We start from the raw sequence: 14,224 nt of genomic DNA, 5'->3' as shown, positions 1-14,224 counted from the left end.
TTGTGTCGTTTTAGCGCTATGTATCCCAGTTAATATAGCTGATATAGGCTGATGATGATGATGATGATGATCACAGTTAAAATTACACTTGAGGGTGCTGCCGTGTCGTACTTGAGGAAAAGTTGGCTCAGACCCTCCAAGTTCTTCATCTGCGACAGCGGGTAGTATAGCAGGCAACGCGACACATCATCCTGTGCCTCGGCTGGAATTGTTTGGTGCCTGAACGAGAAGAAATCTTCGGTCGCGGACGAAGTGGCAACATCGAAATATCTGCACTGGCTGGTTTGGTCTCGTCGCCGCGCGCTCACCTACGCCCCCGGAGGGCACCTTGAAGTGAAAACCAGGATTGGTTGGTAGGGTTATGACGAATGCGAGTTACGCGAGGGCTGAAAATTTTCCATCCGCCGCGAAGTCCCTCGAGTGGCGTCCGATCCTGACGTCATCGTTTCTCTGCGGCAGGCCGGCATGGAGGAAAGAAACTACAGGAGGGAGCGTTGCGTGATAATCTTGAAGCCTATTTATTAAAATATAACGGAGAACTGACGAAAAAAATGCACCATTGTCACGTGACAGGCAAGCGGTACTACTTTGCGAATCATGCGGTCGATCATCCGCCCTGCATGATGTGCTGCGTGCGTACGTGCGTGCGTTTGTTCAATGCCGTGGAACGTTTACGTTTAAACGACGTTCCCTCTGCCGTTCCTTCGAAAGCCTAACGAGTTAACGTTACAGTTACATCAACCCTTAACGGAACGGTGGCATTCCTCCGTTCCTCCCAAAAGGAACTAGTTCCAGGAACGCCGTTCCTTGGGACGCCGTTCCGTACAACACTGCATATGAGGATTAGCTCCGAAGTCATGACTTCTGAGGATTGGCCAAGTTAACTCAGTCAGATAGCTGTCCACGCAATGTGGTAAGAAGGGCCACAGAAATGCTTCGCTCTAAAAAGCTAATGCCACAACATTTTATGGCCAAGTTGACTGACTGCCTGCCCACAGTTCATTAAAGCATGCTATACTGTGCCGTACTAGTCAAGCACAGCTGAAATGCAACGCGAAGGCAACTCACATAAAAGGGTCTTGCCAACTGATGGTGCACCTTTAGAAGATGGCCGGCGCAATGAGCCATTCACCACTCTGATCGTAGTTGCGTCTGGCGGGGTCGAGGGAGCCTGCACACGCAAAATGAGTCATGAGCAGCCGATAAAGTCATTCGGAATCCTATTGCACTAACCAGAGAAACGTTGAAAGTTCAAGTTAGAAGTTCAAGCTTCAAGTTCATCTCCATGTTATGACTGGGGTGTGCAAGTATATTTGAGCATGTTTGCACCATTCGTATAAAAGTGTTCTCTGATAATAAATTTATTTGAGTTTGAAGTTTCTTACAGTATTACCTAGAGTGAAAACTGGAGCTGTAGCATTAGTGTGTATTTAAATGCTGCGATGTGGAGGCTCCACATGGGCGTCATTCACGCAGAGCAAGTAGATCTTAATCGAACGCCTTGCTGGCACCGTTTCGCCTGTAACAACAGTTTATTCTCTTCTAAAGCATCAAGAAAAGAGCTGTATTAACGCGACAGCGTTAAGGGCCGCGTGTCGCAGGAAATCCGGCGTCGGCACCCGGCGTGTGATCGCGGGTGGTGGAGGAAATCATCCAACCACATCGACCGCGCAGGCCCTCCACGTGGTGCAACGTTTTGGTGAACAAAAATTCAATTTCTCACAGTGAAATCCCTCAGAAAAGTCAGTACGACTTTACCATTCGGCGTCGGATTCACCGTCGGATTGTTTACCAATCGGTGTCGGATTGTAATTTGAATGTACGAGAAAACCTAATTCTGCAACGAGGAAACTCAAACACAAACTCCTTTTTCCAGCATTTCTACCAGACTTACAGCCGCGCGTTCGGGTACTTTACCTGCGAAAATATCCAGATGGCATTCGAATCCTAGGCAGGTGATATTGGGACTTCGCCTGCTAATTCGTTTTCGACACGCGCGCGCGTCGATGAAATAGCAACCAATAATAAAATAATAAAAAAGGTGCTAGGGCCTTCACATTTTATTATAAGGCCACTTATATTGCCCCTGGAAAAACGTCTTTCCAGCAATGCATTGCTGTTTAAAAGTGAAGCCGACTTTAAGGGGATAGGTGTAGGATAGTCTTTGTAAGCTGGATTTCCCACGTCCAGTGTTGCAGTTAATGAAGCCTACTTGCCGTATGCGAACGATGCGATGCGAACGGGTCCCAATAACGCTATCGCGTTCCACTCTTAAAGGCGAAGCTTAAGCGCCCTCAATTTTTTTCATTATCGTTAAACAAAGAAAACTTTTTTTATTCATGTGGACTTCTTGCTTGGTTATGATATTATATGTAAAAGGTACAAGCAAGCTTTTAAATCGGAGGACCGACGACAGGATCAGCGATCGCTATGTAACATTCGATTGTGTTTTTTCCTCTCGTGCTTATGCATGGCACGTGAGAGTGACGTCGTAGCCGTGGTAGACGCACTGGCGCCGGCGCGCGCTCGCTGTGCAGTCGCCGTCTGACACTGCGCTGGAGCCGCTGCGCTTTTGACTGGCGTTTGCCAGTGTGGTATAGCCATGGAGAAGGAGAGCGCAAATGCTGCTCAACAGCGCAGAAGAACGGAGAAGCTTGACTCGTCGGATCCCGAAGTAGTTGCCTGGCAATTAGCGGTTGAGCGTAGGAGACAACCAGGAAAGCTAAGAATAATCAGCTGAACCTTTGCTAACGCTACGTATATCCTGGCATAGCCGAGCTAAGCCACTGCATCTTTTTTCCTCTCGTGCTTATGCATGGCAGGTGACTAATCTTTATTGAAAATAAAGATGTAGTGTTTACTTTCAGAAATCTATATTCGTGCAGCCATAGCCACGTTTTATACCGGGCCACGTTTGAGATAAACGTTGCACATACACATACCGACATTCCCAAGGCAGCGTAACGCCCGTTAGAAAACTCGCATAGATGGTGGAGCCAGATTTTTCTCTAGGTAATCTTGTCTCTTAGGTTTTGCTAAGTGCTGCACTTTCCCGTTCTAGTCCTACTTCAATTCGTTACGCATACTAATCCACCATAATAAGTATGAACCACTTGCCCAATAAGGAATATTAGATGTAAAGGCTGTTCGACACAGTACTATTTAAATAAATTCTCCCCGCCGCGGTTTTACAACACAATTTCACAGTGAGCACTCCTGTAAAATAAATCCCCGCCCAAGCACTCCGTACAGATGGTTAATCAGCGAAGCTGAAACGCGCGGCTCCGGTGTTTAGCAGTGGGTTTATCCTGACGCTGTATTGAAGCGTTTCTCAATTATTGGTTACATGTTTGTGTTTCTAGTGGAACGCAAGCGTCAATGGCGGGTAGATGCTGCTAACCACGACGCCGAGCTAACGAGATATCGAACGCATGCGACAACGGCAAGCCGAGGAGGCGGCGTTGCGGGCAGAGCAGGGTCAACGTGGCAATGGCGGGAACGTGTTCGCCGGGTCCAACGCCCGCTTTCGGCGGCAGTTTCTCGAGCGGCACTTTGGCTTCGGCTGCGACGAAACTTACACGTTGAAATCGCGAAGTGGTACGCAAGCGCCAATGGCGGGCGGATGCTGCTAACCACGACGCCGAGCTGACTCGAGATATCGAACGCATGCGACAACGGCGAGCCGAGGAGGCGGCGTTGCGGGCAGAGCAGGTATACGACGCAGAGAACGATGTCACTAACGGCGCTGCCAATGGCGCACGCGCGCTTGGGTGCGAGGTAGAGAACGACACACTGACGGCGCAGCCAATGGAGACGTTTATCGAAACATGTGGCGAACAGTTTCGTTTCGCCTAGCCATATAGAGCTTTCGCTGTAAAAATGATTTTGCCACCAATCATTTCATAGTATACACTTATACACTGCAGGAGGCAACTGCAGTCATGGAAGCCTCACTCCGCGCATTTCACAATGTGTTTGCGTTATATCAGACGCCTTCAACAAAATAACTACGTCATTTACTACGCTTAGTATACATAAAGTTACGCCTTATCACCTGTTATTTATTTATTTCAACATACTGTCAACAACATGGGGGCTTTTACAGGAGTGGGTGACAATGTTCGCCACACGTATATATATATATATATATATATATATATATATATATATATATATATATATATATATATATATATATACATACAAACACACATTTGCAATCCTGGCTTAAGAAAATACAGGATAGGTTGAAACACATACGGAGACGCAAGTAATATCAATAAGTAAAGAGGACTGCCCTCTCGGCAAGCCCAACAAATTTGGAAAACGTTGTTTGCGTGGTGACACACGGGTTCAGTTCATTCCATTCTCGCACAGCTTGTGGGAAGTAGGAAAAAAACGCGTTATTATTGCAGGAAAACTCTTCTAGTCTATATGGGTACATCTGTCGAGTCCGGCGGGTGGACTTAAGGTTTATAAAGTCTGAGTAGTTTAGCTTAAATGAGTTGTGAAGTAGCATATACAAAAACTTCAAACGCTGTAGTTTCGCTCGGCTTGCCAGAGTGTGAAGGCCAGCGCATTGTCATAGCTCAGTTAGGGAGTCGGTACTCTTGTAGCGGTTATGAAGAAAACGGACGGCTTTCCTTTGAATCATTTCGAGTGTGTGGATGTTATTTTTCGTGTGCGGAAACGAGACTATATTCGCATATTCTAACATCGGCCGACTAAGTGTGACATAGGCAAGGTATTTAGTTTCAAATGTCGAATGACGCAAGACTCTTGAGAAAGAACAGTTTCTACATTGCTTTCCTGGTTACCTGTTGGATATGCGTAGTCCACGTCAAGTCAGAAGAAATGAGTCCCAAGTAATGATGCTTGGAAATGCTTGGGATGATGGCATCATTAATGAAATAAGGATAAACTAATTTTCGTTTTTTCTTTCTAACCGTCATTGAAACCGTGTTTTTTTCTGAATTGATAGACATCTGCCAATCCTTGCACCATTGCCCAATTTTACCTAATGCGTTATTGAGTTTAATTTGGTCATCAATGTTCAGGATTTCTTGGTAAATCACGCAGTCATCTGCAAACTGCCGGATTTTAACATTAACTTTTTTCGCAATATCATTTATGTAGAGTAAGAATACGAGGGGAGCCAGAACGGTGCCCTGAGGTACACCGGAAACAACTGGAACGGAATAAGAAGAATGGTCTCCTAGATGCACAAACTGCTTCCTATCGTTTACCCAGCAAGTAGGATAGTTATCTATGCAATTTTGTGCTTCAGATATGATGCACAATGAATTGGTCAAGTGCAAACGGTGAGCTCTGGCAGGTGGTTGCAGAAACGTACCACTCCAGTAATTTGGTGTTGATAGGTTCACGTCTGCGACAACTTCCATGCACTTACTGCACCATATCTTGCGACACAAATGCATAAGATTGAATGTTGGGGTGGAATTAGACGCGTCCCTATATCTTGCTTTGTTATCATATGTAACGCACTATTTCGTCGTCAAACATACGAGCATTCAGAAGTCTCCAGCATCTTGCCTGCTATGTATCTCCAGTGACATCTCAGTGCACAGGTGTCTGCATTTGGCTTAAATGGAAAACAGCAAGTTTTCATTGGCACTGGCTGGCATCTCAACAACAGCGAAGACAAACCTCTAAGCAGTGCTCAAGAGCTTCGCTAAATTATAGTTTAATTTGGTCATATTATGAGCCCTATTTGAGCATATTGTCATCGTCATCTGTACACAGGACACATCTTTTGGCTCGTGTGGTGCTTCGTCTTTGCCTCGGGCGGCTGCTTGGAAATAAAGAAATCGCATCGGTCGACGTCTTACAAGTGGTGGAGTGTGCTTCGATTCCTATGTCCTCTTACTATCCCGTTTCCCCTGTCGTCGTTTGCTCTCGCCTTACATGGTGATGACAGAAACCAACCCATCCACCAGTGCTACTACCACCTCTGCTGAGCCAGCTGGGCCTACCTGGGCCATGAACACCAAACAACGAGACCCGCCCGTCTTTGCCGTACTCCGCGGCGACGACGTGGAAGATTGGCTCGAGCACTACAACAGAGCAAGCGACGTCAACCATTGGAATGACACGTACAAACTGCGGTATGTCGCTTTTTACCTTACCGAAGTTGCGAAGACATGGTTCTTTAACCACGAAAACTACTTTTCGGACTGACCATCATTCACCCAGCAATTTCGCCAAATATTCGGCATGTCTTCTGGACGCTCCGAAGTCGCGAAACAGAAGCTGGCAACGCGCATACAAGAACAGGATGAGTCCTATACATCCTACATTGAGAACGTCCTCGCTCTCTGCCGCCGCTCACAGAGTGACATGGCGTAAGCTAACAGCGTTCGCCACATACTGAAGGGCATCAACACAGTCGCCTACAATGCTCTCGTCATTCAGAGCCCTAACAGCGTTGGTGATATTATCACGGCATGTCAGCGTCTTGACACGCTCCAGTCCATTCGACTGCCACGCGCCTCGTGCGACACTCGTCTCAACGGTGATGCTGAGTTGCGAGCGCTGATATATATGTATACGTACTCTCATCAGAGAGGAACTTCACGGACAACTCTCTGGACCTGCGACGCTTGTAACCGTTCGCCCCGCTCTTTCTGGACTGCGTGAAATCGTCAAGGACGAACTGACATCGATGACAAACGCCGAAAGGTACATGTCTACTGGGCCATTTCGTCCGCCAAGTTAGGCAGAAATTGTTTCCCGGCCTCCCTCGACCATTCAAATGTCTCCACCTGCAGAAGCTTACCGCGACCCCCTAGCTTCGCTGGCAGCGAACACTCCTGCACAGCCGTACTACTCTCCGTGGCGGTCGTCGCGCCCTGTTTGTTTCTACTGCGGTATTTGCGGCCACATCTCTCGCTACTGCCGTCGGCGTCAGCAAGATGAAAGGCGGGGCTACGCTAACTTTGAGCGAGACAGGGCACCGAGGTTTGACTCCTACGTTCCCGGGCGTCACCCAGATAAAAGGCGTGGCTACGCCACCTTTGAGCGAGACAGGGCACCTTTCAAACGTTCCCGGACCGTATACAACCTCTTCTGATCGCTCTCCTTCACCTTCCCAGGCCATGGCTTGAGCATCCCGCTCACCCCGGCGTCGCTCTCCTTCACCTTACTGCCGTTCCTCAATGCCCTGGCGTGCTGCTTCCCATGTTGTAGACACCTGTTCACGAAACTAGAGGCTGCAGCTTTTGGAGGAACTGCATCGAATCGAACTGTGCCAATCCTCCTGCTCGCCCCGCCAATTTACTCTCGGTTTGTATGGAAGGTGTTTCTGTCGATGCCATTGTGAATACTGGAGCCGCTATTTCTGTTATCCGTCGTGAACTGCTTCTGTTTGCGAAAAGTGCAAATGCCGTATGTTGGTCCGGTTATATGTGGTGCCAATGACGTTCCCATCTATCCTACAGGACAGTGCACAACGCGCGTTCTGATAGACGGTATTCGTCATCATGTACAACTTGCGGTGCTTTCGAGGTGCGCTTATCAGGTGGTATTAGGATGGGACTTCCTGTCCGCTGCTTCTGCACTAATTTCGTGCAGCGACCCAAACATTCCCATCAGCGACACCAAAATTTATCCCGTTTTCGATTTCCTGTGTCCCAACCACATTGCAGCAGCAGATTTTATTATCCCACCACACAAAGAACCCATTCTTACCGTCGAGTCAAGAGACATTGTCGACGCAGAAGCATTGGTTGTACCTTCTCAGCGCTGCATTTCTCGATGGCTCGCCGGCGCTTCTTGCTTGGTCCGGGTCTCGAGTGGCTATGCCAGCCTCACAGCCTTTAACAAGACTTCTGAGTCATTACTACTGCCGGAAGGGTCTACTGCATGTCGCCAAGCTCGCCGACGCTGCCCCGGTATGTGTCGTCAGTGTTTCGCCTGCCACGTCTTCCACGCATTGTACGCCCGCAGAAGGCCACACTTTTGCTATTAAGGCCACATTGAGTGCAAATCTCAATCCGGCCCACACCAATGCACTCCTCGCCATTTTAATGAAGTATGAAGCTTGTTTTGACGTTTCTTCGCGAAGCCTGAGTCAGACCACTGTCTACTCATCGGATTTAAACAGACGATTATCGCGTCATTCGCCGTCGTCCGTACAGCGTGTCACCTTCGGAGCGAAAAGTTATAGAAGAACAAGTGAATGACATGCTGACATGCAACATTCTCCTGTTGTGCTTGTTAAAAAAAAGGATGGTTCTGTGCGCTTTTGCTTATAGGTCGCTAAACAAAATTACCCGTAAGGATGTTTATCCAATGCCTCGTATCGACGATGCTTTGAATACCTTACAAGGTGCCGAGTATTGTTCGAGCCTCGACTTGCGCTCCGGATATTGGCAGATTCCAATGCATGAGCCGGATAAAGAAAAGACTGCGCTTGCTACACCTGATGGCCTTTTCGAGTTTAACATGATGCCTTTTGGACTGTGCAATGCACCAGACACGTTTGAACGTATGATAGATACAGTGCTCCGTGGCTTAAAATGGAAGACCCACCTTTGGTACTTGGACGATATTGTCATCTTTTCGTCGAGTTTCTCCCAGCACCTACAACGTCTAGACCAAGTTCTCACGTGTCTAGCAAAGGCTGGTCTCCAAATGAATACTAAAAAGTGTCGCTTTGCAAGCCGAAGCATTAAAGTATTGGACCACGTCGTCAGTAAGCATGGCATCCAGCCTGATCCCGATAAAATCGCTGTAGTGCTGCAATTTCCTCCACTAACCACACTTGAGGATCTCCGCAGCTTTCTAGGCCTAGCGTCCTACTTCCGCCGCTTTGCCGTGACTTCGCCACCATCGCCGCTCCTCTACGCAAACTTCTGACTTCGAGCACGTTCTTTGTGTGGTCGGACGACTGCGAAGCCGCCTTCCAGACCCTCAAACGATTTCTCACGTCAGGGCCCGTGCTCCGTCATTTCGATGCAACGGCCCCGACTATTCTACACACTGATGCCAGTGGGCATGGAATTGGCGCTGTCCTGCTGCAGCGGAATCAGAAGTCCGAAGAGCAAGTCGTGGCTTATGCAAGTCGCGCTCTTTCTCCTGCTGAGCGCAACTACACGATTACAGAAGAGGAACGCCTTGCCATCGTGTTGTCAATACAAAAATTCCGAGCCTATCTCTACGGCTGGCATTTCACAATTGTGACCGACCACCATGCTCTCTTTTGGTTGTCGTCCCTGAAAAACTTGTCTGGACGCCTCGGCCGTTGGGTACTGCGCTTGTAGAATATGACTTCACTGTCACGTATACGTCCGGCAAACATCCAGATGCCGACGCTTTGTCGCGCTGCCCGCTGCTTCACCTTGGTCTGCACGTCACCATCTAGCCACACGTCTCAGCACATGCCCAGTAGCCCGGGAGAGTCGCTTGCTTCAGTCTACTGACGTCTCACTCCAACGTACTGATCCATACTGCCGTAGGCTGATCGACCGACTTACTGGCTTATCACGACCCCCAACGGTCGTTTAAGACAACTTTTACGTTTTAAGCTTTAAGGGGGAGTGTTATTTAGATTAATCTACCCTCCTTCCTGTAACCGATGGGTACCAGTCATACCTCGCTCACTTCGACTCCAAGTATTACAAGCATTTCACGACGACGCGACGGCCGGCAACTTGGGCTTTCACAAGACCTTCGACCGCATCAAAAGGCGTTGTTTCTGGCCGGCCTGTCCACCTTTGTCGCCAAATACGGTGGCCCCTGCGCGTCATGCCAACACAGAAAACGCTCGACATCCCTTCCAGCCGGTCCTCTGCAACCTCTATCATTCCCGTCCACCCCTGTCGAAATCGTGGGCATAGACCTATACGAACCCCTCCCACTCACGCACGCTGGATTGTTACCGCAGTGGATCATCTAACGCTCTACGCTGAGACAGCTGCTCTTCGCTCTGGCACTGCCCCGAAGTCGCCGAGTTATTCGTGCACAGTATTGTTTTGCGCTACGGCGCACTTCGTGCCCCCCTGAGTGACCATGGCAAGACGTTCCTATCGGATGTGCTTCGTGAAGTCCTCCAGACCTCTGACACCACCCATAAGACCACATCAGCGTACCACCCGCAAACAAAGGGGCCCACAGAGCGTTTTCATCGAACTTTGTCCGACATGACGTCTATGTATGTTCTACCCGACCACACCAACTGGGACACTATTGTACCTTTCGTGACGTTTGCTTACAATACTGTCGTCCAACGCACAACCAATCAGTCTCTTCTTCCTTGTGTACGGTCGTGCGCCCTCTTTCCGTCTTGGATACTACACTCCTTTCAGCACCTGCTGCTCCATCCGCGTCTCTCCCTGAAGATTTTGCTGCTCGCATCGCCCGCTGCCGTGAAATCTGCTACCAAAACACTGCTACCATTCAGGACAAAAGGAAAAGTCGCCATGATGCAACGCGTCGTGTTGCTTCGTTCCACCCAGGCGACGTAGTTATTTTGTGGACACCTGTTCGCACACCGGGGCTCTGAAAAATGTTGGCCCTTACACCGTTTAGCAAAGAACTTCGGCCGTTAACTACCGCGCCACTCCTGTCAGCTCAGCTATTGACCGCCGCCGCCGCAGTATAGAAATCGTTCACGTCTCTCGCCTGAAACCCTACATTCGCCGTACCTACCCTTTCTAGCTTGCGGTCTTTCTTACCGCTTTCCTGAAGGGGGGGAGGGGGGGGGTTAGTATGAGCGTTATTTGGGCATATCGTCGTCCACATCTGTTCATACGACTCATCACCTTGTGTGAGCGCTATTTGTGCATAACGTCATCGTCATTTGTACATAAGACTTACCTTTTGGCTCGTGTGGTGCTTCGTCTCTGTCAGGGGCGGCTGCTCCGAAATAAATGCATCACATCGGTCGACGTCTCACAATATATCTTTTCAAGAGTGTTGCGTTGTATTTGGTTTAGTGGCGCATAAGCAACTAAGGCTATCATGCGCCAAACACAATGTAGTTTCTTTAAAGGCGTTGGGCCACCTCAGGGTGTCCTTATCCGGGTAAAGGCACTGAGAATCCTAACAAATTAGAAAAAGACCTCAGCCTTCTTCTCAGGCCGGTGGATGAGGTGTACCACAAATGAAGTACTGTGGAACAAGCGGTACGCCTAGTCAAGCCCCCTATACAACGGGAGGCAAGTTCAAGCGTCATCGAGGTCCTCTCCATGCTGTGAACGACCAAGACTGACACGCTACCTGTTCCTGAGAAGACAGCGTTGCGAAGGCTTCAGCAGAATAAGTACATTGTTATCCTGCCCGCCGACAAAGGAAACGCCGCAGTTATCCTTGAGCGCTCCGACTACATCGCCAAGATGACGTCATTGCTTGAAGACGAAACAACCTATACCAAGCTGAGCCGGTGCAGCTACTCACGGAACTATTTAAGTTTGTGCCACCAGAAAGCAAATACCTGTACTACAAGTTGCTTTACCATAATGGTTCGGTACCTGAATCTACGGTTTGCCGAAGGTTCACAAAGCCGAGGTCCCCCTCAGGCGAGTAGTGGATTTCACACGCTTTCTGTTGTATGAATTATCCGACTATTTACACTGCCTACGCCCCTTGGTAATACACACTTCCACTTATGTCAAGGATTCCGCACATTTTATTGAACTAACAAGAGATGTCACCATTGACGACGATGAGGCGATGGTCTCTTTCGAGGTAAAGTGAGTGTTTACTTGCGAGCCTGTCGAGTTGCAGTGTTGCAAAAACTTCTCGCGAACGACGCTCCGCTACCTTCACACACGCAATTTGAGACGAGACTTATGCCGCCCCCTGGAACTCTTCATGAACAACACGTATTTTGTCCTTAACGAAGAATTTTACAAGCAGCGCGCGGTTCGGAACAGCAATGGGAGCTTTTGTTTCCGTCGCCTGTGAAAATATCGCACTAGAGGCACTTAAATTCTGCGATAACCTGGTACACGACGGATCCAAAATTTTGTGTACGATTGTTTTTGTGTGATTCGTCACCAAGACGTACTGTCTTTTCTTGAGAACCTGAAATCCTTAATACCAAGTATCCACTTCACTATGGAAGAAGAAAACAATGGACAGATTGTCTTCCTCGACGTCCTCATAAGGCGTTCGGCTAAGGGCATTGCAACCAGTGTGTATCGGAAGCCTATTCACACGGGTGACTTCACGCATCCTATAGGACAGAAACACTCCGTTGCCGCTGCACTCTTCTCTCGCGCATTGCGCATCTGCTCCGAGCCTGGACTGCGCAAGTAAGAGCTAGCCGTGGTAAGGAAGGACTTCAACAACGGCTACCCTTCACAGCTACTGAAAACTCAAGAATTGCGGTCTTCAGTTGCTAACCATGAAACAGTGAAAAAAAAAAAAAAGCAGCAACGTGCGGCTGTCCCCTACGCGCAAGGAATCAGCGAGGCACTGGCAAGAGTTTTTGGCACATACGGCATCAAAATTGGCTGTGGTTAGCTCTGGTTAAACCTAGTCGAGTAGCGATAGCTACAGACCCCCGGCTGTGCTTAGGCTTCGCTTGTAGTTAGACATGTTATTAAACTTAGTGGTTTCCCACTAGACTAAGAAAGGAGAAACGTTGTGGTCAACCAACCAGTAAAACTATTTTTCACACCGATGAATACGCTTCTATTATCCGTAATGTAATAGGCTTTTATGGCGACATCGTCAATGGCGAGCGCCCAACGGCAGGAGCGGTGGCCGCGCGGCGACCGCGACGAGGCGAGTTGCCGGAGAATCGAGGGCCGTGGTGTGACCTCACAGTGCGGCCACGACTCAAAGTGCGGCGATGGCGAAGAGGCGAAAACCTGGCGTAATGTAGCTGTCGCTACAATATCGCGCACGTGCCAACACACAAACTAAGACAGAAGCTCGCACGCGTGAAAGACCCTTTGGAAAGATCAAGGTTTCCAGGGGTAATCTACAAGATACCATACAAAAGCTGTGACGCATCCTACGTAGGTGAAACTGAGAATTTTAAAAGAAGGATTCGCAGCGCGTCGCGGCGGGTTCTGTTGTGCCACCCGATGGCCCACTCCCAAAATTGGATAAAGGTGGATTAAATGGGATTAAGGTAGACTAAAGTGGATCAAGGTAGATTTAAGTGGATTAAGGTGGATTACAGATAATTAAACTTTGTACAAAGTAGAGCAATGTAGATTAAGGTAGAGATTTCAAGGTGATACCTTACAGAAGTCATTATGCTCTCGTATTCCAATCACGAAAGGACACTTAAAGGGACACTAAAGAGAAACAGGAAGTTGAGCTGGAATAAAAGAGGGACCTTCAGGAATGCATGCAGTTTTTGTTGGGTGCAAAAATATGAGTTATTAGCGGAGAAATTCGTAAACAAAGACCAAATATCTCTTCCTCAATTTCTCTCACCCCAGATTTGGCGCTGAAGCAGTGTCGTCACAGATTGCATTGCTCTCAGCGAATCAGAATGCGCCATGATACGTCACCGCTTGCGTAAACGGCCGAGGCGCTGGGCTGGATGAATCATGGCTGCATGCATGGTCGCTGCGTTTGCGTTCGCCGCGATGGATACCGTAGCTGCCGCTGAACCTTGCAACGAAGCGCTCGCCAGGAAAGCAGGACTGCATTTCAGCGATATTCAGTGAAACGGAGCGCGAAATGATCCTCTGTGCTCGAGCGGTAGGTGTTTCCGCGTGCGATGGCGGTGAGCCGCCGGCCGCGCCGGCGGAATGCAGAGCTTCGTTTTCGTCGATGGGAGGCGAAGCGTCCGGTCCGCCAGGCGACGATGTTCCCGACAGAACAAGCGTAGAAAGTTGTGCACGTACTCGGTATGGTTATTTCGTGGCTTTATTTAATGACATTCAGCACTCACCGAGCCGCCAGTTTGCTGCTGCAGCCCCACCGGTAGGAGGTTTGATGAAGGTCGCATTGAGGGAACAGCTGCTCGAGAAAGGACTGGCCTCTAGGGCACGCCAAGATACTTTCCGAGGGCAAGATTATACACATAATCCGAGGGCGAGAAATGCAGAGAGCACACCATCGGTTTCTCCGGCTCTTTTGCCGTTTTATCATCGGCAGAGCACTGAGCCATTGCGAACGCCGGGGAGCCGGGGCTCTCCGAGCGACGCCACATGAAACGACACAATCGAGTCAACACTGCCGCTGCCCCTGATCAAGCGCCTTGGGCCATTTATACAGCCCTCAACACTACACACACGAG

General features: G+C 49.0%; 2 protein-coding genes across 2 annotated transcripts in view; both read right to left on the bottom strand.

Moving 5' to 3' along the window:
* The window catches only part of LOC119453861 (MIF4G domain-containing protein B-like), a 177,345-nt gene that overhangs the window by 79,886 nt on the left and 83,235 nt on the right, over positions 1-14,224 (bottom strand). The gene's annotated exons all lie outside the window — the stretch shown is intronic.
* Positions 1-14,224, bottom strand: part of LOC125945811 (nascent polypeptide-associated complex subunit alpha, muscle-specific form-like) — a 69,924-nt gene that overhangs the window by 18,260 nt on the left and 37,440 nt on the right. Inside the window, exon 4 of the mRNA XM_049668103.1 lies at positions 1,069-1,171. Coding sequence (XP_049524060.1) covers positions 1,069-1,171 — 103 coding nt within the window. The remainder of the gene's footprint in view (positions 1-1,068; positions 1,172-14,224) is intronic.

The sequence above is a fragment of the Dermacentor silvarum genome, chromosome 5 (assembly GCF_013339745.2).
Source record: "Dermacentor silvarum isolate Dsil-2018 chromosome 5, BIME_Dsil_1.4, whole genome shotgun sequence".
In the NCBI taxonomy this organism is placed as follows: Eukaryota; Metazoa; Arthropoda; class Arachnida; order Ixodida; family Ixodidae; genus Dermacentor; species Dermacentor silvarum.
Note: the sequence above shows the minus strand (reverse complement) of the source record. Positions and strands in the feature narration are given on the sequence as shown.